Raw genomic sequence first — 23843 nt, 5'->3', positions numbered from 1 at the left:
TTTATAGGTACCAGACCATACTAACTCTGTACCGAGTCATATACTAAGCCTGTAATTGACACACACTGTTGAACTTCAAATTGTGTGGTTGTGAAAACAATAAGTTGTGCATATGTAAAAGGGGGGTGAAATGAAATCCTTATAAGATGTACTTTTAGAATATATATAGATATTTATACCAAGTTCGCCTTTGTAGGTACCAGGCCATACTAAGTGTGTACCGAGTCATATATACTATGTCTGCCATTGATATACACTGTTGAACTTCAAATTGTGTGGCTGTGAAAACAATAAGTTGTGCATATGTAAAAGTGGGGTGAAATGGAATCCTTATAACATGTAAAATATGTATAAGTTGTGCATATGTAAAGGGGGTGAAATGATATCATATAACATGTACTAGAATATATATAGTCTTTTCAGGGCCATACTAACTCCTATACAGAGTCACATACTAAGCCTGTAATTGACACACACTGTTGAACTTCAAATTGTGTGGTTGTGAAAACAATAAGTTGTGCATATGTAAAAGGGGGGTGAAATGAAATCCTTATAACATGTACTTTCAGAATATATATAGATATTTATACCAAGTTCGCCTTTTATAGGTACCTGACCATACATGTAAAAGGGGTGAAATGAAATCCTTATAAGATGTACTTTTTAGAATATATATAGATATTTATACCAAGTTCGCCTTTGTAGGTACCAGGCCATACTAAGTGTGTACCGAGTCATATATACTATGTCTGCCATTGATATACACTGTTGAACTTCAAATTGTGTGGCTGTGAAAACAATAAGTTGTGCATATGTAAAAGTGGGGTGAAATGGAATCCTTATAACATGTACTTTCAGAATATATATAGATGTTAAAACCAAATTCGCCTTTGTAGGTACCAGGCCATTCTAGCTCTAATTAAATAAATATAAATCTGTTTCAGAGAAGCTATGTCTGCCCCCCCCAGTCCATTCCACTAAGACACCTCGTTAAATTCATCACTCTTTTACACTTGTCAATAACCTTAGATATGCTCCCTCCATGTAAGTCTAGAGTCAAAAAAGACACCAAGAAATTTAAAACTTTCAACCCTTTTCAAGTCCCTGCCATACATAGTTTAAGACTTTCCTCAATTTTCTTTCTAGTAAAAAACATCATTTTAGTCTTCTTGATAGAAACAATGATAGTCTTGCACGCTGCACTGTTTGTAGCAGTGACCAGCATCGCCGGCGGCTGGTTAAATTATGTTGAGGTGAGTTTAACATGTCATGTGCATATTATTCAGGCCTACTTGAAGTCTAGTTGCCAAGGCTACATGAAAAGACCAAACTACCAAAATCTACATATTTCAATATCACAATCCATACATTTTGCATAATGTGAGTGCACTGAACTGATTAGGATCATTCGCCTTGATGCAGACTCGATGTGATGCATGGGGTTAGGTTGAACGCAATGCATAGGCCTACTAAATGTCCGACTTTGAACGGGTGGAACCAAAGATTGCATAGCCTATTAGTCTAGTTGCATTTAGGCCTACTTGAACCCAGAAATGTTGAGTAGCCTACCCTAAAGTTGTATTGCAGAAATGTCATCTATAGGCCTAGTGGAAGAAATTCAACTTGGTTGCTAAAAGTTGCACTTTGGGCAATTAGCATAAAGCATATAAGATAATTAAGGTGAGACACAGGTGAATAGGGTAAAATGTTATATCACCATGAAACGTTGATTACTTATGTTGAGAATGAGAAGATGAGAAAAAATGTACTGCATGTTTTTTTCTATTTTATTGTTTAAATATGCAAATGAGGCCCTATCTCATTAAATATGCACTCTTACAAACAAGATCAGATCGTGTGTTAAAAACCAGGCTCAAGGCAAAACGTATACTTGGGGGTCTGAGTTGGTGAAAACCTTTAAGGAACCTGGTCAGGAGGCAGTGTTGACCTATTACACCATTCTGGCCTTCACCGTGCCTGTATGAAGAAAAGGATTTTACTGAAGTGGTTAGACTAAAAGGCAGGTGTGAGGCAGTAACCCCATAGAATGCCCATTCATTTAGGATCTCCCACCCCCTGTCAGAACCGATGTGTGTGCCTTCCGATAAAAAACTGTTTTTATCTTGAAAGTTGAATTTACTCAAACGGCTCTCCACAAAGAAGAAGAATCTTCCTCTTCAAATCCCTATTTCTCACACTTCATCTAAAGCTGGTGCGTGGCTGCCTTGCTTGACCCAGGTGGGTCCTACCAAGTGGTGGTGGTTGAGGTTCCCACTTCACTGTAATGCGCTTTGGATGCTGTGATAGGTATTATAAATCATTATCATTTATTATTATTACTTGACTCTGGCCAAATTTGGAGATGAAGTTGTCTTAAAACACGCATTTTCAATAGGTGGATGATCACTCACTGAATACACCAGGACTGTACAGGTAAGGCAGTGCCCTGTGTCTTGACGTGTTTAGAGTTTCTGTCTGGAAGGGAAAAAATGTATGCTAGATAGATAGACATCTGTTAGACTGTCATGTTGCTTTTTGCCCTTTCATTTTCAGGTCAATTGCTTTTTAAAGTGTAGGCAATATGATATACTGCATTTTAGACACTTAATATCAGTGATTGGACATACAAGCGAAGGAGGCAGAGCTGAAGGTGTGCACGCATACACACACAACCTACAAATGCAAAGCATAACAATGACATTTTGTTGATCAGACTTACAAGAGATAGATAGATAGATATATAGATAGATAGATACTTTATTGATCCTCAGTTGATGTGACAATGTCAAAGGAATGTTTATTACTTCAGTGTTTTCCATTTTTATTCACTTACAGGCTGAAATGACCACAGAAAACAAAGTTTGACAATTATTTAAAGGTACTTTTCATTAATCTAAAGCCAGTATATAATTTAGAACTTTAATCAAAAAGTCAAATATAGACAAGAGGGGCATTTTGTTTTGTTATACACTGAAAATAATATAAAGTTGATGTTTTTGCAGATAGAAAATCCATACATTCTCAGCGTCTCTATAGCTCTGCTTTTTTTTGCAGAAGGGAGGAATTGGCAAGGATTTGAAAGTAGTAATGGATTTTTCCATCCGTGTTGATCTGCTAGTCAGTCTAAAATCCCTTTAAACTTGAAACAGTGGTCTTCTTACTTAGGAGGGTGACCCCCATAAATCTTGTCCTTTATGGCAGGGAAACCCATTTTATCTGGACGTTCTGATGCCGTAACCATGGAGGGAGACTCAGGATTGGGGTTGGTGACAATGCCGAGGAAGACGGGTGTTAACGTCTGGTCGTCCATGAGGGCAAAGAAAAAAGGCTGATTGACACTGAAGGAGGGGTTAGAGCGTGAGATGGAGATGCTGGTTGCAGCTGCAGCCTCAGCTCCTTCTTCTGTGATCTCCATGCTTGTTTTGTGCTGGACACTGGATACTACCAGGGGACTGTCGGAGATGCTTGCCAGATTTGGACTAGTAAACAGCTCTCCCAAACCTGTGTGGGGAAAATTGAGGTAACAAATGCACACAGGACATGCACTGAGGGGCAGCCGTGGCCTACTGGTTAGTGCTTCGGACTTGTAACCGGAGGGTTGCCGGTTCGAACTCCGACCAGTAGGCACGGCTGAAGTGCCCTTGAGCAAGGCACCTAACCCCTCACTGCTCCCCGAGCACCGCTGTTGTTGCAGGCAGCTCACTGCGCCGGGACTAGTGTGTGCTGAGTGTGTTTCACTAATTCACGGATTGGGATAAATGCAGAGAGTATATATACTTATATACACTGCTTGGACCAAATAAATGGCTTTAGAACCCTCCCCATCATCATCAATGCAAGATATTTGAAAACAAAACGCAACTCTGGGCAGAAAGAAATGTGATGTTGGGTGCATTAGCGCATAGTATTCAAAATACAAAGTCCAACAAAATACTTTTTGTGAATAAGTGTGCAACTGTTTGGGCATGCAGTGATAGAGTGGATCTCATTTGCATCTTTACACCTTGTCAGTTGTGCCACTGAAAATAACATACCAGTAGTGTAGTTTGACAAGGTGTTGTAAGGCACGACGTGCAGTGGAATGAGATAAAATTGCCAATGTGGCAAATCATCAGAAAACATGTTGTAATTGTTAGGAGGACTCTGTCAGCAATGTTAGTCTGCATTGGTCCATACAGGGTTTTTCTCTTACCTATGCTGGTCAAGGCCTCCTCTAGCTCTTGACCGTACTCCAGCTTAAATTTGGGCAGTCGGACCAGCATGCTCCTCTCCTTTGGAAAACGGGCGTAGAGGTCTGAAGTATTTAAATTAGCTGCAATGTCGGTCATGTTCACCTGTCCTGACATGGGCAACACTATTAGAAGGCTCATTTGGTCCTTAAATGGGAGACGAGCAACCTGTAGGTGACAAACAGAGAGAAAGCAAGTATGAAAATGTGTTTGTTTACAATTTTGTGTAAAGAAAAAAAACACATCAAATACTGCCACAACAACAACAACTATTTGCTGAAAAAGGAAAACAGAGGATGAGTTACCTGAGCATCAAGCTCATTATGAATGAGAAGTCTCAGGGGGTATTTGGGTTCAACCATCATTTCTACATTCACAATATGCTTGTTGTCAATGTAGAAAAGATCGCTGGAGGTATGTCTGGGATCAAAACATGTCTGCCACTTTCCTGTGAGAGAGACATGAAGATTACTTGAAACCTACAGTACTAATCAGTGTTGAGTCATCCTTCAAAAGCTCCAAAAAGAACATCACAAATTCAAACCACCTCAATAATTCAACTGACTTGGGCTATTCAGCAGGCTGAGAGTCAAACACAGATGTTCTGTTTTGCACTCACCTTTGTAATGCACAGCGTTAATGAGCATAAGCACCAGATTATGTGGAAGGCTGGCCAAGAAGTCCGTCACCTGACCACTGGTGGCTTTCTCTACCCACTCATTAACCTCCTTTATCCCAGCCAACACTTCTGGCTCGGAGCCATACATTTCCTGGGACATTTGGGCAAATTCCTTTTTGGGCTCAAATCCTATGGGGGGATTTCACTGAGCACTTAGATTATTCAAATATTTTAATAATTTTCAAACATTAACACTGATCAGAACTGCCATTGTCTTCAAACATGTGGGATGATACTTTCAATTACACATTTATGTTTTAGGGTTCATATTTAGTAGAACTACATCTTCATATTATATAGAACTACATTATGTTGCAAATTTTGAGCCCTGCTCTTACCTTCTTGAGTGTACATGCGGGTGGCAATCTGAATGTTGCTCTTCTGGAGATGGTATAGGAGGCTACGTAGCCCCTTGTGGTAGCAGGGCAGTGCGTCTGTATGCAAATGTTCCAGTAGCAACTGCTCAGTTTCATTTACAGCTCCTGAAAAAAGATGCAGAGACAGTCTATCAGGCGCTTTCTTGAAACTTGCAAAGCACAATAACGTGCAAACGCACCCAGCCAGACACCCGCAGTGAATTTTCATCACTTTTTCATGGAATGTGATGACACAAGCAAAAGAATTTTAGGATAGTTTTTGCATCAGGTGGACAGTGTCTGAAAAGATCTTTGCATTTAGCAACCTCCTTCTATCATTTCAGCCTCACAAAATATGATGAATGACTGAAGCCTTACCCAGGGCCAGCTGGGAGAGACCCAGGGAAAGGCTGAGAGGCGAGATGATCACGTTGGGCTGCTCAGGCCCTATCGGCAGCTTCTCCATGAGCTTCAGGCCCAGCTTCATGACCCCGCTTCCTATGGCCTCCTTGAGCTCTGAACTGGAGAGCTCAGCACAGAGGCCATCTGTCTCCTCCTCTGACGTCCCGTCTCGGCCAACTGTGCCCGGCTCTGTGTGGTCCAGTGCTCCAATGGAACTTGATGTGGACTGGGGAAGAGACGATGGCCCTGTAGTTGGCGGCGTCCCTAAATTCTGAAACAGAGCATCCTGTTTAGACACAGCGATGACTGCTGTTGGAACTCTGGACACTGTGCTTTATGTGTTAATCACTGGTGGTGCGGACCTCTATTGGCTTACTGGGCATCAGTGGAATGAGTGGCACTAATGGGATCTTCCCATCTTCTATCACCTCTTCATCCTATGATGACATGAGAAGACAATACAATATGTCTAACGACAAGGGTGAGCAATTATATTTTTCTGAACCCCAAAACAGTGTTGTCTTTTTAAACAGTATGATTCAAGGCCTTACTGTCCATGCATGTCTAAAGTGGCAAAGCAGTAGGAGTGCAAGTAGTCTGTAGTCCATGTCCTAGCAGCCAGACTGTCAAAGAAAAAGGATTTTTTTTAAACCAAAATTAGAAAGGTAGAGACGAACAAACAAGCAAAGTCTGCTGGACTTTGAACAGTTTCCATAGCCAGGGATGACTATCCAATATCCATTCTAAACTGTTTACTTATTTGTAAATGTGTCCACATTTACGGTTTTCTACCAACAATTTGTTTTTTTATATCACTGTGTAAGAGAATATCAAAACCATGATTGTCCATGTCTAACTTACTTTTATACAATAATGTGATCATGTACTGACACATGTCCTTGTTTTTCTTCTCCCTCTGTTATAGAGAGATCAATAATGACAACTTGGTATCTATATTGGTTTTAAAATACTGTGAGTGATTCACCCACTCAATTTTATGTTAGCAACAGCGTCAAAGCAAGCATGCCGAATTTTCAAACTGAAGACTCAAACAACACAAATGGAATGGAGGAATAGCAGTCACCTTGAGGTACAATTCTACGGTTCAAGTAACAAAATCAATACAAGTTTGGAGGCTAAAGGTCTTCTCGTGGTTGCTCAAATGTCATTCGACAATATTACAGCCTCTGCACAACAGCAAAAACTAATTCTCATTGTTATTTACATTTTCTGGGAACTGTGTGAATTATTTAGACAGTCTAAGACAGCAGAGCAAAAACAATCTCCACAGAAATCTTATGAATATGAATGTGGTTCCTGAGTATAAAGAACAAAGCATTTGACATTTCAGTCAAAAACTTCTGTCAAAATCCTACATGAAAATAAACAGTATCTGTTGTAATCCACATGAGTTGATAAGTAATCTGTGTTCTCCATAACCCTAGGAGTTGTAAACTTTGAAAACAATATAGTTTAGGTTAAACATGATTTGGTTAACTATTATTAATCTAGGCAAATGTACACATTAAGTGGTATGGTATATAACAGTTTAAATTGTAATTAAATAGAGATAGTCTCAAGCACCAGAGGGACAAATATTAGCCTTTATAATGAGGTGCATTTTTTTTTTAGTTTTTGTCAAATTCCTTATACCAAGAACTGAGAAACGTTGTCTAATGACAAATGTTGGATCTGAGAAATTAGTTGGTGTCAGGAAATACATTTGGTATCTTACCGTGATGATTTAAGGATGGAGACTCTGTTGATCCACTCCTAAAGGCAGACACAAATGGACAATGGGAAGAGCTAAGCAGTCACCTTGAGGTACAATTCTACGGTTCAAGTAACAAAATCAAAAAGTTTGGCAGTTGCCCTTTAAGCAGTTAATCTTCAACTATAATTGATCGGTGTCTCATATAAGTCTACTACTTGTAAATGTAAATATTGAGACATGACAAACCTCAAGCCTGAGAAATGTGAACTGTGCAGATGTGCCCTTTTATATAAAGACAACCAAATAAAAACAATCTCACAGGAAATGATGTGAGCTCAGTTCCAGGATATGGGCCTTATTGTTGAATTCTTGTGACAGAGCACACACACCACCATCCACTGTAGGCAGGCAGGACTGACACATGGGATGAAGGGAGCTGCAATCCTTCTGGTGCATTGTTTCCTGATAAACCACAGCTGCAGGCAATGATCACCAGCCTAAACCCTGACAAAGGAAATGAATTCTAAACTCAGTCACAGAGTGCATGGCCTTTGGAGAGCTACAATGAAAAGAGATTAAAACTACTTTGGTCTGAATGTATAAGGAATTTGAATGTTGCATGTGCATAACCCCTTTATTGTGTCTAAACAGTCAGATGCTTTTTTCCTTGGGTTGACATGAGACTTTAATCCGGCAGCAGCATCTGACCAGTAAAACCTATTATCATGTTTCTAGCCTACTGTCTTCATGCCATTCATAAGCTCGGAGGACCTGACTTAAAAAATCCCGACCTCCCAAAAAAGAGTGTACATGAGATTAGCTCGGAAAACAAATACAGGAAATGCATGAGTTATTAGAACTGTTTACTATGGTATAGCAAGAAGGAAAATGTCTTGGGTGAGTGTTTCTATCTGTAGTGTGAGAGAAAGTGGAATAGAACATTATGTCCAATATTCTAATATATGGTTTAATGTTCTGCATTTCTCATTAGTGGGTCACTTTGATACTAAAAGTATGATTCTATGTAATGACTGTATGATATCTGTACTGTCCCTGTGTATATCTGTGTGCGACTATGTATTTAGATAAGCAGGAATATTATGACTTTGCAGTGTTTTACTGTTCTGCACGGCTGCGTCAGTAGCTATCTGCTCCGGATTGCCAGGTTGCCACTAATCAGAGTCTGATTCAGTGTAGTCCACGTGAGATGGGATGACCAACACCATCTCCCGTCAGCCTGGAAGGATACTTAAACCCTAACTATTTCCTTGTCTAGTTATAGCAGCTGATGGATCTTTAGGTGAAGTCATGCTGTCTCTCCCTTGATGCGCATCATTGTAAATAAACTCTGTTCCTGATTTTTCATACTATTGGTCTGACTGGGTCTCTATTCATCTGTGGTATCAAAATTACCATCAAGTGTTAATTTAGTGATAAATTACCATGCCTATTTGTAATGAGAGTGAAATTCGCCTCTTGTGTTGTTGCAAGGTAGGCCGCCATAGTTGGAGAATATGATAGTTGTCAAGTCAGATACCTCGGGGCACAAGACATCAGCATGAGTCATCGAGCAAAAAATCCGACCGGACTTTGCGTTCATGTCACTTTTCCTCTATCGGAGGTCGGAATTTCCAAAGATCCAATGTGGCATTAAAAGGCGCTATAGTTTCCATTCCATTTCATTGCAAGCTCCTTAAGAGGAAATGGCTTACATTTATCACAAAAATTCAAATATGTTTAGCAAACATTATTTACCAAATAAAATGTGTTTTGCTAGGTGAATCTTAACAAATGAAAATGCTCACTCATCATTCTAGAGATAATACTTTATTAAACCTGTTAATAAATAAAATAAGCATTTGTTTTGATCTTTTGTGTGCTCAAAAAGGACAAATTCACATGTAAAACCAACATTTTCTTATGATTAAATGATTATTCAACGATCATTTCAGTTTATGTACTTTTGATATTGGTATATAAAAAAATCAGAGGTTAAAATTTCAAAGCTTGGATGAACTTCAATTAACAATGACTACAATGAAGTTACATCATTCTGGGCTTTAAGGCTGAAATGTGTGATCAGAGAGGTTCTGATGTCATGTTTGATGTCAATCAGTGAAAAATGACTAATGTGTGAATTACAAATAGTTCTTCTATCGGTGAATCAGCAACAGCTTTACCACTAAATATTTTTTTACCGTATACAAAGAGGGGACGGGCATCATTAAAAATTCAAAATATATTCTCAGGTCTAGGACATTATAAAGGATGCATTTTCAATTAAATATGTAATTAACAGACACACAAATTGTTTGTTTGTAACCATGTGTGTATGTTTCAGTGCACACTTTTCAATGAATCGTTAGGCATGATTCTACACAGACGTTAAACATCAATTTTAGCCTTGTAGTAACAGTTCTGTAGGAGACAAACCTTAGGGGAAAGTGAGAATAGAGTTGGGGAACTATTGCTTGTGTCTATAATCACGTCAACACAAACTCCGTCTTGCATTAGAAGACAAACTGTTAATACAACTGTTTTGAGGGAGTCAGAGATTGATATAAACTGCATATTTCCAACATGATGCAATTTTTTTAGGGGACCTACAAAACATGTAAAAAAACTTTACTATATTAGTACATTTAATTACATCAGTTAGCGCTGATGTAATGTTTGTCAACACCTGGCAGAATATTTTTTTAAAATGTGGGTTTTAGTAGCAGTTAAGCAAGGAGTTAGATCATGAAATTGTGTCTATGCAAATCAGTAAATCTGTATCGATTAAAGTACACAACAAAAACAAACCATCTAGCCTTATCAGTAAGTGCAGATCGAAATCCCAGTATTTCAACGTATATCTATCACATGAAACAGGCTTCAGCATGTACCATCAGAGCTATCAGCTGGACCCCTCGCAATGTAGTCAGAGTCAACCACTGCTGTGCATGTGGCCTTGGCACCAAGGCGCCCAGTCTCTCGCAGTGACTAAATAAGACACATAGAGCCCAGTGAACATCTGAAGGACACTGCTTCCAATAAACATCGCCCACTGAAAAAGGTTACCGAATTGCACACAGGGATTCAGAGATGAAATAGAAGACGCTGGGTGTCCTGCAAATGGAACAATAAAAAAAATTACGAATGAATACTGCATAGCTGTTGAGTGCATCTAGCGCCTTTGTGACATTATCGGGAGACATGATGGGAGGTCCATGAATCTCACAGTGTCTTTCTTTGTGTTTTCTGTTCCTCTGATGATTTTTTTTGGTGTTCTCAGACATCTGATTGGAGAGTGTAAACACTACATCACCACTTTGACTTGGCTCCTCTTTCCTGAGCAGTTCTTGCGATCCATTCCAATAAAGAATATTCAACCCAGTAAGTGACAGGAATTTCATATATCTCAGTAACTAGTCATCATTTCTTAAGATAACCCCATAAAAATCATAAAACTGTATGACTTCCATTACATATTCTCACTAATGAAGCCATCCTTGATTGTGGGTTTTCTCTTACAAATGCTATTTTGGTCACCAACAGTGCTTTAAGGGTACTAAGTGAGGTCCTTGTTGTGTGAGGCTTGAAAGGCTGAAAGAGTCACATGGCCCTCCATGGTTTAGCCAGAAAAAAAAGAAAAGAAAAAGAATTGAGTGATTTCCTCTGGTCTTATCCAGAGATTAAGTCTCATTCTTAACTGAGTTGGAGCTACAGCTGACACAGCAGACAGGCTTTGGGGAAAAGGACACTCATGAACCAATGGCCAAGGCTGCAGCTGCCGCTGCTGCTGCTGCTGCTGCTGCTGCTGCTGAGGGCTTTGGCTCTCAGGCCAGTAGCCGGATGGCCCCATTCTCTGAGCCCAGCAGCAGCAATCTCTTTGTGGGGAGCACCGCCAGGCTAGTGAGGGTCCCGCGGAAGTTCTCGGAGCTGAGCTTGGTCAAGCTGGTGGGGCTGGCAGAGATGTCGTTCATGGAGTAGACGCCTATCTTGTTGGCCACGGTGCCGGTGACTATCTGGGAGGTGTACAGGTCGAAGGTGTGGATGGGATCCGATGGAGAGCGGTACTGGTGCAGAGGCTTCTGCTCCAAGTCCTTCCACACCGTCAAGGTGTGGTCAGAGGAGGAGCTGATGACCAGGTTCCCTTCTGCAGCCTGGCAAGACACACAAACACACACACACAAGATGACACTCATCACTGCCACTCATTTCCGTCACATCCCTGAGCACAAGAAGTATGCATGCCTAAATGTATGCATTTACTGTATGTATGTATGTGTGCCGAATGGCCCTGGTACAGATGTGTGAACACTGTGTAACATCTGTATACAAAAGCTTTGTATTAGGAATAGAATTCTGTTACATTTAAGCCATTTAAGATGAAGTCGAATCTCACACATAGGTTCTTTAATTTAATGGAGTTTATTTATTAGGAAGGCACAACCTAGTCTAAAACAAATGCAAGAACATAGAGACTTGTGTTGAAGCCTCTATAATGACTAATCCATGTCCATATTTGCCTAAACCTGGGCCTCTGAGTCAAAATCCTTGACCTGTTGATTTGGGTTAAATAAAGTTTGTTTAGTTACTGGTGTGTGTTGACTGCTTCAAACAAACCCACAAGGGTACAACTTTCACTCCAACCATGAAGAACTTGAAACTTCTCACAACAGTCCCGATTTATAAATTAACAAAATGGGCTCAAAATGTCTATTAGCACTCAGCATGTAACGAATACATGACTACGACATATGGTGTTTTTAACATGTTAGTTATCTGAAGCAGACTTGGATAGAGCAGGCTGAGGATACTATTGGTGCATTCAGAGCACCTCGGAATGACAAGGACCGCCCCCATGGCTACTTTGTTTTTCCGACAGCAAGTGTTCAAGTGCTTTGCCGTCGGAATGTGTGACAAACACGGATGCCACAACAAAGGTTAAAACATACACTCACTAATCCTAAACAAACAACTGTATTTGCTTAAAATATAGTGTAAGATGCTCGTGAGAGAAAGATATGCAGCTTTCAAGTGACAAAAACAGCAAATTCCCAAGTTCACATTAAAACTGTTGGACATGAAAGGCCACATGGACTACAAACGAACTACAACGTGACGACAAAAGTGATGACGAGCCCTTAACTGGGCAACTCTGTTGGCAAAATCTAGCCCCAGTTTGACTCACACATTACGTGACGTGAATGACACGGAATGATGATGTTTTCACTCGGAAAAAGGTTTTTCCGAAGCCCATGAACGCTAGGCAAGATGATCAATGACTGACTCTACTAGATGAGAGATGTTGATTTTACCTATGTTACGTTATCAATTCCACCACCGCACCAGGAGAGCTGTTTTAATCACTCCCCCCACCCACATTTTTCCTACCAGTCAGGGACTGAACCGGCCACCCTTCACTCACAAGTCCGATTCCCTAACCAGTAGGCCACGGATGCCCAGATTTGTACAAGCTACACAAAACAACAAGCGATCAGTACGAACATGTACACTAAGTGTATAAGTAGTGTGTCTGTAAAAACAAAACATTTTTTACATTACTGACACAGAGGATTAGAAATCAACTAATTGATTCCTGGTCTGACCGTTTATGTGATATAATGAATCATCTTACGAAATATTTATATTGTACCAACTGCCCATTATATCAAAAACATGAACCTAAAGCAATTTCAAAGCCGGTGTTTGCTACTTTAAGCATAGAAATGAATATGTAACATCACCGATTACTGAAGTGGCTAGCAGTTAATTAATTAATTAATGAATTAATTAATGAATTAATTAATGAATTAATTAATTAATGAATTAATTAATAGATTAGGTTCTTCAATCCGAATGACTCATTCACGTAATCCCTTGTCTTATGAGGATGGCTAAAATGCATTACCCAAAACAGCATTACATCCAGAGAAAAAGGAATTAATAATAAGGCTTGCCTACAAATAAACCAACACAAAGGGAGGCTCACACACACACATACAACAAACACTGATAAATACTCTCACACCCTGACTTAACACAAAACATTCACACACAGAAATACAAATAATCATAATCATTGAAATACATACACACACACACATGCGTACAAATACACCCACACACTTCCTCATTTGCAGGATATTTTCCTCATAGTCACGCCAGCCAAAATACAAACCAGCACACCTATAGGCTAAAGATAAAAGTAAAAACACGCGCACAAACACACACACACACACACACACACATGTGCATACAACCATGCACATACCTTCATTTGCAGAATATCTCCCTCATGGGCAGGCCATCCTCGCAGCACCAGGCCTGTGCGTGCGTCCAGCAGCACTATGAAGCCCGAGGAGAAGCCCGCCGCTACAGTGCGTCCCCCGGGGCTCACGGCCAGGCTGCGGATCAGCCCCGCGCTCATGTTGTTGTAGGCCAGCCGAAACTCGTGCTGACAGGAAGAGAAGACATCGAGAACCACATTAACGGGAAACACTCTAGCCAAGCAATGCAATTACATGCCATTTAAATAATTCAGACGCTTGACCGTATGGAGGGAATAACCTTGAGGATGCATTTCACATTTGTAAAGAGCTCAGGGAGGGGTGGATGGGGAATCCCGTCTCGCAACTGACTACAGAATGAGTGGATGAGACTTAAGATGGCGGAGAGGCAGTACCTGGAGGCCTGGTTTGCGAGGGTCGATGAAACGGAGGACGGAGTCGGCACTACCGAACACCACGCTGCAATGTGGCGCGGGCATGGCGGTGACAGCTGTGATGGGGTTCTTTCCATCCGATGCCTCATAAGAGCGTATCTGCTTACCTAGTACCAAAACAATAAAAAAGCGATTGGCCAACAAAGGACATTTTTATAAATATATATATATATATATATATTTTATATATATATATATATATATATATATATATATATATATATATATATATATATATATATATATATATATATATATATAACATCTATTATTTAACAACATTTGTACTAAATAGCAACTGAAAATATAAATCACTTAATTGACACAGACACATACCATTAAGCCATACATTTTGGGGAGTAATCTGCATCAACAATAAATAATTTTGCTTTAAGAATTAGAATTATCAGCACACCTGTACACATGTATTAATTTAGCAGACGCTTTTATCCAATGACTTGCCAGTGAGGACTAACATTCAAGCTACGTTGCAAAAAGCGACCAACAAATACCACCTTGCAAACACCACAAGTAGTGATGGGCAAATGAAGATTTGGTGAACCACTAAACCACAGCAGTGTGAAGCTAGCAACACTAATGAAAAAATCCAATATGGTTGCCACATGTAGATTTTTCAACATAAAAGTCCTTACCCAAACCAGTATATGTAACCAAAAAAATTGCTAAGGACTTTTATGTTGAAAAATGTATGTGTGGCGGCCATCTTTTTGCTTTTCAGCTAGTGTCGCTAGGTTCACACTGCTGTGGTTCAGTGGTTCACCAAAGCTTCATTTGCCCATCACTAACCACAAGACAACCAAAAATGAGAGTGCAGAAGTACAAGCCAAAAGAATGGTAAAACAAAGAGACAATATTACATAGAAAAGGAAGTGCATGGTAAGTGCATGACAGGCATGTTGGGTCTGTCTCTCACCTGTGAACTGGTCCCACAGGTGCACAGTTCCATCGCAGCTCACTACCTCCTGCAGAGACTCCAGCTGGCCCACGTAGAACACCGACTTCCGATGTTCTACGTAGGTGAGCCTGGGCTCCATCTCCCGCGTACCGTCGCCATAGTTATATAGCGGCCACAGCTTCACCGTCTTGTCCTTGCTGCCCGACAGGAAGTAATCCTCGCCCGCCAGCGGAGCCAGACACTTGGCCGTGCTTGTGTGGCCCAGAAAGCTCTGCAGTCGGATCTGGTGGAAGTGGAAATGGTCCTGCTGGTTGAGCCCGATTTCGTACTGCCAGTAGGCCAGCCAGTTGCCCTGGAGGGCTCGTGTGCTCAGGGGCAGGTTCTGCTTGAGGGCGCTGTCCTCTGGCGTGGAGCTCAGCACCCAGGAGGAGGAGACGGAGAAGGACGGGACAGTGGAGGACGAGCTGAACGAGGAGGTGACTGGAGGAATGTAAGCAGGATGCGCACGGCCCCAGTTGTCCATGCTGGACAAGATCGGGCTCACTCCCATTTCGGACTCCCGGGAGACTTGGATCCGGTTGCCCACGAGATGGCTGCCAAAGGTCCCCGACTCTGGGAGGGTGTCTCCCCCTAGTGGGGTGGAAGTGGAGGAGGGGGTGGGGAAAGGGCTGCGAGTGATGCGTCGGCCTGAGCCTGGGGACAGTCCCACAGAGGTGGGAGGCTGTTCAGGTCTGTGGCCTGCAGCTGAGTTGGGGTCTGGGCTACCTGGGTTTATTTTGTCATGGTATGACTGCCCGAGACGCCAAACCAGTTCATGGTTGGGTACCAGTTTGCAAATTCCTGGATCACCTGTTGATGAAAATGGAAGTTAAGTACTGAGTAGATATATATTTTAAAAAAAGAGAGAAAGAGAAAAAGATCACAAATTTTCCATTTTGCCATGATGCAATGGCCATTTCTAAGGCGATGGGCTTACCAATAAGACAATAGAAAGGAATGTAGGATGCATATGCCATTTCAGGATTGAACACAGCCTGCAGCTCCTCTAGGACCCTGAGCTCACAGGTGACATCATCGCCATGCTGATTGCAAGCATCCAAAAATATACACTCCCCCACCTCCCTGCGAGGGGCAGTCTCCATCTGAAAATGGAATGAAATTCATATCTAATTACATGCTTCTTGTAATGCATAGGTTATGAGTCAGAAACAAATCATACTAATTATTTACAAATTAATCGAGTGTAACATGCAACATGATGACTCTGAAACCTCCAAGTATGCCATTAACTTCCAGTAACAACAGTTAATCATCAAACCACTTCTTTTCATGACACACTGTTGAATGGTTCACCTGTAATTGCAGACTCTGCAGCAGGGAGAAGACCTCAAAGAATCTGCGGAGGGTGTCGGCCATGTGCTGCAGCACCATCTCTCTGCCGATGCGCAGACAGATCAATGCCATGAGGCTGATGGTCTTCAGACACAAAGCAGAGCGTGTCTGCACCCCACTGGGAAAGCTAATGCACACAGGGACATTATAGCAACGTTACATTACAGAGCACACGGATAGCGGCGCTAATGGAAAGCACTTTGTGGTTAGGACATTGACTTAGATGGTGTTATGAAGCTCTACCCCATCTGAGGAGAAGTCAAGAGGTCCAGCAGTGGTAAGAGGACCTCCTGGTTGATCTTCATCAGCATATCCATCAATGTGGTGTCCGAGAGAAAGACAATGATCTTCTGGGTTAACACCACCGCCCCCAACAGACTCGCCTCTTTCCTTGTGTTGAGACGACAGGAGGAGGGCGGGGACACCTGAGATGGTACAGGAAGTAGGTCAGTTCAGCTCATAACAAAATGGAAAAAAAAATAGACATGGCAGTATCAGATACTTGGGAAAAGTGATCAGTTCCTACCAGGTAACCAATATAGGGCAAATACTGGTACGTCAGCACAGGTTCTCCATAAAGGTGGGCTACATGGATGAGACAGTCTAGAACTGGGCCAGCCGTCTGGTCTCCAACCACTGGTTTCTTTTCATACACACTGCCAACACTCTCAAGGCTGCTTTCTTCTGGCACAGGTTGTACAAACTGGTGATTCTCAGGTCCTATGGGTAAAGAGGGGTAAAGAGGGGCAAATGAGATCAAAGCTGTCAAGTCAAAATGATACTCTGTAGTGGCAAGTCATGTAACAGCTTACCAACATAGCACGTTGTGAGCAACCTCAGGAGATTTCTGGCCACATATCTGGAGGTTACTGTGGGGCCAAGCTTTGCCGAAAGCCATCTGACTGTCTTGCATACAGTATCTGTAAAACACAGAATCACAGGACACTTGAATATGAATATGAATTGAATTGAATTGACTCGGAGTACAGCATTGAGAGACAGACAGAGTATTTACTTTTGCGTGTTTTAACCATAAATTGAGATAACAAAATGGGAACTCACCAAGCAGGATCTTGTGCTCCTTTTCTGTGGAGTCCTCTGAAGAGTCAGGCTCCTCATCTCCTGCCACCATATTTTTTTCTGCCTCCCCTTGCTCCATGCCATTCAGGAACTCTCCTTCCAGTGTCACCACAGTAGCCCCTGACTCTTCCAAACAGCCAGAAACGGTAAGCTCCAGGCTGGACACTCTTTGCATTGTGCCTTCTTTGCCACCCACAGTGTCTTCATCATCATCTAGCTCTCCACCATCTTCCCCATCACTAGCCTGCTTGAGGTCCTGATTGCTGTCAGTGGATTTCAAGCTAGCACGGTCCCTGGCTGAGTCTCCATCTCCAATGGAAACTTCACTGGCGCTGCTCTTGTCGCTCAGTTTCCCCACACTGAGGGATTCCTGGTCTGTGTCTTTACTTGCAGAATTCTGACTGTTCTGTTGTTTTACAGGGAGACTGACTTCCCCTGGAGGCCCAGCTGTTCCAGTGTTGACATAAAATCCGTTCTGGAAGTCCTCACCTTCAGTCAGGAAGACCTGGTCAGTTAGGCTTACACCTGAGGAGAAGTCCACCAGTCCTGGGTCACCTACCCCTCCACTGACAGTGCCACTACCACCTCTGGCCTTTCCAGTTGCACTAACCGCAGAAGTTGTGCCATTGTCACACTCATAGTACTCCTCCTCATCCTCTCCCAAACCAGGGACACCTCTAAGAGCTTTACCCGTCCCCCAGGTAGAGCCAGAATTCCTGCTGCAGCCTTCAAAACCTGTGATAACTTGCAGGACATGGGACAGAAGGCTGGCCAGGAAGGCGTGCAATCCAAGTCGCACAATCAGCTGCAGCACAAAGCAGTCGGTGTAGAGGTAGAAACGGCTGCGCAAACATCTAGGATTCTCATACACACTAATCAGTGGCTTCAGTAGATACTTAGTAGCATTGCGTGGGCCCAGGACCTTAGCAACTGGTTCGAAGAGGTACCAAGCAGCATACACTGCGGTGGACTCTTCCATCATCAATGTAAGCACAAAAGGCAGAAGGATCTCCAGCCCTTCTGCAGTAATGTTGTCCTGCAGCAATGTCTCAAGCTGCTGCCATAAATGGAACACAATGTCGCGACCTTGGGTGCTACTGGGAGATTCCATCTTGGAATGGTAAGAGAAGATGAACTTGTGCAGAGAAGGGAAATATGTTGGAAAAGGCAGCGGGGAGAGAGCCGGGCTGAGCAGCTGCCATGGGTTTGGTGGCGGAAGGCCCTCATAAACAGGATCATATTTGAACAGTAATGGATATGGAAAGGAGTGCAAATTGTCTGATTTAGAGTGTCTGTGGATATGCAGAAGATTTTCCAGGGCGTGATGCAGTGCTAATGGAACATCCCTAAAGCTGGCAGAGCATAGTTTCATGATAGCCTGGAAACGCTGTCTCAAGGGAGAGCCTGATTTTATCCCCCGCAGCTTGCATGAACAAAAAATCTCTGCAATGAGCACACCCAAGGCTTGCATATCCCTCTGAAAGAGATCTGTGAGTGACACTGGTGCTGCTTGCATTTGTTCCTTCTGCTTGCTAGACTCAACGTGTGCACGCAGACCTTTAACAAGGAAATTATTAAGCTTCTCCAACTCCTCTAAAGGCTGCAATGGGCTGAATCCCTCTGGCAAGGTTATTTTAAAATCCTCTGGATTTGGGGCACTGTGACTACTCTCACCATGCTTCTTGTTAGTGCTACCTCTCATGGCGCGAATGCCAGATCCCAAAGCATTGGTGATGCTTCCCGAGCCCTCAGTTGGCAGGGAACTTGGTGATGGAGATACTGCCAACGTTGAGTGCTCTAGACCTGCCTTTCCAACAGCAGGGTTCACTAAAGGAACTGGAACAGAGGATGATGTTAATGAGGGCATGCCTGAGGGTGCGCCTAAAGAGTCCAAGGCTTCCATTCCCTGTTCAAGGTCGTCATACCGGTCAACGACTGTCCAGCCACCAGACTCGCAGCCAGTGGCCTCTGGCACCGATCCATCCACAACATCTGCCACAGATGCAATGATTGGGACTTGCCATGAAGGAACAGCTGCAGGCCCAAGATAGGGAGGCTCTGGCGGGGAATACTGATAAGGAGCAAGGCGGGGAGGATGGGGCTGGTCAAACAGCTGCACCACCCCATAGCAGGATAGATTAGTGTGGTTATCCACCAGGTGCAAACATACGTTCTTGGCTTTAACCGCTTCTTTTCCTGACAGTTTGTAGCCAAATGTGAGGTCGATCCAGTGGTGTAGCTGCTGAGATACCTCGTGGCTCTCCAAGATACGTCTGTGCACCTCCACAAATTCCTCACATGAATTACACCAGGGAGGCACCTCTAGGTCTGGCATGTCTGGGTGGATGGAGCGGAATATGGAGGGGTCTGTGAAGAACTCTGGGATGCACTCGTCTGGGGTCCAGCTGTGGATTCGCTCCATGCTGGCTGGGTATTCGTTGGGTTCCCATTGGGATCGTACATGGCTACACAGCACAGATTTGGGGGTCTGTCTGGCCTTGTACACATAATAGGTGATGTCTGACAAGACGTCAGAGATGTGATGGGGTACATGAAGGTGGTCAGATGGCCCTGTGCCAACAGCTCCCACTGACACACCGAGATCTCCAGAGAAATTACCTCCACTTCCTCCATTAGCTGCTGCTGCTGCAAGGGCTTCTTTGGTCATTTCGTAAGTGAAATCCAGCTGTTTGTCACCTTTGTTGAGACGGAATTTAGACCTCCGCAAGTCACGGAATTTTCCATATGGCACAGTAAAGTCAACAACCCATGGCAAGACTGGGTGATAGTTTGGGTCCCCTTCCCGTCTTCCAGCCAGTCTGTTCAACTCCATCAGATAGCGAAAGTTGCTGACGCGACCATGGACCCAGTCTAAAACCAGAGATTTGAGGTCCCCAAAACAATCCCTGCATAGATGTCCACTCACACCACTGTTGACAACTGCATCGTCTTTCACTGCAATACTTCTTGGCACTTGTTTACCTGTAATGTAGTCAGCAGCATCTCTGTGCTCACCCAGCTCCTCATAGTGTGTCAGTGACACACTGAGGCGACTATAGAGCTGCTCATCCACTGCTACGTCCATCAAAGACACCTCACCGCATGACAGCCCTGCAGCCTGACAAGCACGCATAGCAATGAGCACTTGGTACAGAATGAACAGCACTTTAGCATGGCTGTTGGAAAGCTTAGCTGGGCTATATGATACAATGTCCTGAAGAGAATATTGAGTGTAAGGCAGAATCACATACAGCACATCTCCTGACTCCAGCAAGCATTCTGCAGGCACCACATTTGGACAAAGACTGTCAGTGTTCTGTTTGGGAGCAGCAGAGCTTGACAAGAACAGATTCTCCCTCTCCTTCTCCCTGGCAGGAGACAGAGATGGGGAGACCCTGTCAGTTGACATGAAAGTGACGCAGAAGAGCTTCTGCAATGCCTGTCGCACTGCATCAACAGCCTGCACTTGTGTATAATCGACAGGCCCAGCGTAAGGTTGCACAAGGGAATGATGAGCCTCACGCCACAGATTTCTGCACAATGGATAGACACATAAGGATTTCATTAATAGCCGTTTTAAATGCTTCCTGCTTTATCTACAACTGAGGAAAACTTCAATATCAGTATGCTACTAGTAAATTACAGCAAAACTAAACCAGTTTACATTTATGATTTACAGTACCTGACATTGCTGTGGGATACACCACTCATCGCTTTCATGAATGAGTCCTGGGAAAGTCCTTCACCATAGCAACCAGGGTCAATTACCAAACGATAGCCCAACTTGCTCTTCCTGAGCCCCTGGATGCGGACCCGGGTCCACCCTGCCGGTAACTTCACCTGTGATCTTTGAAGGAGAGCGGAGATTTCTGCTTCACAGCTGGCATCGAAGCGCGCACACCGGGTTACTTTTCGCTCTCTTAATCCCATCACCCAGCGACTTGGAACAAGGGCGACCAGTTCATGAGGACGTGGTCCTGGACCCAGCTGGCGTTGATCCAACCCCAGGTCCCTCTCCACAGCCGCTGCCAGCCACTCCATGTCGTTGTCTTAAGGCTCAACAGGACAGACACTTATCCTATTCTTCAAACATCGCTGCTTTCCTCTAGGAGAGTAAATTTCATGCCATTTCACAGCTTCTAAGATCAGGGCGTGTTTGGCAGTTTGTTCACAGTTCCTGAAAATACATTAAAAGCAAATTGAAACACTTCCCCAAAAGGAACCGAAGTTAGAAAAAAAAAAAACATACCAAAATTTAAGTTAAACCAAATGCACGAACGATTTTACAAAGTTAGTATGCAAAATCTTTCAGGCTTGCTGACATTTTGTTTCTGACTACAATGCATTTCTTCTGCTCACATGATACCATCAACTGTACAGGAAATAGCTGCCATTATACCAATGTGCCTAACAATCGAGAGAGAAAAAAACAGAAGTGCCCCTTTGAAATATGCAATAAGACTTATCTAAACAATATTGTACACTTACAATCAAGTCAGCATTAAAACAATGGAGCTAGCTGCATAAGTTAGACTATAACTTCTTAACACAAGGATGCTTTCGTTGCATTTGGTAAGAAACAGAGTTGCAAGTTGCAAGAGAACCCAATAGACATCTCGCTTTAGCCTGATGATTGTACAATAATAAGCAGTCACATGCGTCATTGTATTTGCTTTGTTTTCACACTTGATTCATGTTAAAGGTGATTAAATCATCTTCAAGTAAATAAGGAATGATGTTAGTTTGCTTACGTTACTTGACAAACTAAATTAGCTAATGTTAACTTAGCTCATGATTCACGTACCTCCAGCTTCAGCGTAACAGTTGATCATATAACATCACGTCCCATAATTTCTCTCTCGAACAGTGAATAATGTGTACCTTGTCATGCACGGTAATTCCAGTCTTTTTCTGGCGAAGAATGCATTATTTACAAGAGACATCTGCAGCTCTGTAGCTACCCAAAGATGTTTTGTCCCAACACTCTGATGATAGCAGCCATGTTGTTGCGTCGAAATCTCACGTGACAGACAGAGCAGTGGGTGTGTTCAAGAATGTTCGCGATAAAGGAGAAAAAAATAAAGAAGGCGTTAATTTACAAAAACACACATTTTGTACGTAGTGATGTGATCAATTTCATAAATTGTTATAGAATTTCACAGTTGTCCAGAGTATGGATAAGGTAACGTTTCTCTAATTACAGAACGCTAATTACGCTTCACTTGCGCCTCATCACGCATTCTATCTCTATTTCATTGTTGGCAAAAATGTCACTTGCTATAGCCCTAAAATTATTTTACTGAAAATAAGCATTGACTGTATTAGGAAAATATGGCGTAGTGTGGCATTTTATTTTGTCAAAAGCTCGCACACTCTGAGAATGTGTGTGTGCCTTGGCAAAGAGCTACGCCAGCTACGGCCTCTTAAACATGCCCTAATCTCTACCTCGTGACATATTTGTCTTCTGATCTCTGACTCCCGTGAAGGTTTTAAGAAATGCGGACAGGGTCTACTTCAGTAGGCTAATCTGCATTTCTAGAGCCCTAATTAAAACTTAGGCTAAACAGGCCTATATTGTGAACGCGGAAATGCACTTTTAAACAGCCTTACACAAGCTCTTAATTTTTGCTGGTATATTTAGATGATAGGCCTGACTGTACAGCATATGAAGTAGGCCTAGCCTACCTTAATTAATACGTTTTACTCTAGCCTGTTTTATTCCGTCAAGAAATACGAATAGCCTCGGCTATACTAGGCCTACTTGCTTTTCCGCTATTAGTCAGGGGGCCTATGTGATTTCTGTGGGTTTGGAATGTTAATTTTTGGTTGGACTGTCTTATAAGGTCATTGAACATGGAGAAAAATGATGTCTACATTTTTTTTACCTGTTTCAATCCTATTTTTTTGAAATTGTATATTTCACTCTAATTAACACCATACATTTCGCCTAAATCACTGGCTATGATGAATAAAGTTCACAAAACAGTTGTTTTGAACAGTATGATTGTATGTCAGTATTATGATTGTATGTCAAACAATTAGAGATAAGATCAATAACCAATCAGTTTCACCAAATACACATACGCCATTGCTGAAAGATAGCAAAAACATAACAGAATCACAGATGAGACCTCAAACAACATTTAATTCATTTACATATACGCAACATGTTATCTCACCTCCACAATTTCCTCATCTGCAACTAGTCTACTAAACCCTATTCCTACTCACCTTCTTAAGACTGCTCTCCCCTTCCTGGATAATGTTTTGCTCTAGATTTTAAATAATTCAATGCTATCAGAGGGGTATTTCACAAAGGCAGAATTAAGACATCCAAGATAAGTGATAAAACGAGGTTTGACA

At 42.4% G+C, this 23843-nt stretch overlaps 2 protein-coding genes across 4 annotated transcripts; both read right to left on the bottom strand.

Annotated features, from left to right (window-relative positions):
* Window positions 1–2739: 2739 nt before the first annotated feature.
* On the bottom strand, window positions 2740–7645 carry serpinf2b (serpin peptidase inhibitor, clade F (alpha-2 antiplasmin, pigment epithelium derived factor), member 2b). 2 transcript variants are annotated; one of them, XM_048264323.1, is made up of 10 exons: window positions 7627–7645; window positions 7402–7439; window positions 6218–6289; window positions 6029–6103; window positions 5643–5937; window positions 5247–5390; window positions 4849–5037; window positions 4535–4677; window positions 4193–4397; window positions 2740–3501 (listed from the first exon to the last, which is right to left on the bottom strand). In XM_048264323.1, exons 3-10 carry the CDS (start codon window positions 6272–6274, stop codon window positions 3158–3160), a joined length of 1452 nt encoding a protein of 483 aa, XP_048120280.1. In that variant the 5' UTR covers window positions 6275–6289; window positions 7402–7439; window positions 7627–7645; the 3' UTR covers window positions 2740–3157. The 2 variants fall into 2 exon arrangements, with proteins under 2 accessions (XP_048120280.1, XP_048120279.1); XM_048264322.1 differs by lacking the exon at window positions 7627–7645 and having other exon boundaries at window positions 7402–7598.
* Window positions 7646–9191: 1546 nt separating this feature from the next.
* wdr81 (WD repeat domain 81) lies at window positions 9192–22514 on the bottom strand. Of its 2 annotated transcripts, none has more exons than XM_048264320.1 (12): window positions 22285–22514; window positions 21163–21657; window positions 17463–21013; window positions 17213–17320; window positions 16927–17120; window positions 16644–16825; window positions 16362–16527; window positions 15985–16150; window positions 15027–15857; window positions 14054–14199; window positions 13643–13825; window positions 9192–11528 (listed from the first exon to the last, which is right to left on the bottom strand). In XM_048264320.1, the coding sequence occupies exons 2-12, from the start codon at window positions 21519–21521 to the stop codon at window positions 11202–11204; spliced, it is 6213 nt and encodes a 2070-aa protein (XP_048120277.1). In that variant the 5' UTR covers window positions 21522–21657; window positions 22285–22514; the 3' UTR covers window positions 9192–11201. The 2 variants fall into 2 exon arrangements, with proteins under 2 accessions (XP_048120277.1, XP_048120278.1); XM_048264321.1 differs by having other exon boundaries at window positions 22362–22514.
* Window positions 22515–23843: the final 1329 nt, after the last annotated feature.

Source organism: Alosa alosa, chromosome 15, assembly GCF_017589495.1.
Source record: "Alosa alosa isolate M-15738 ecotype Scorff River chromosome 15, AALO_Geno_1.1, whole genome shotgun sequence".
Classification (NCBI taxonomy): domain Eukaryota; kingdom Metazoa; phylum Chordata; class Actinopteri; order Clupeiformes; family Clupeidae; genus Alosa; species Alosa alosa.
This window is presented reverse-complemented; position numbering and strand designations above follow the sequence as displayed.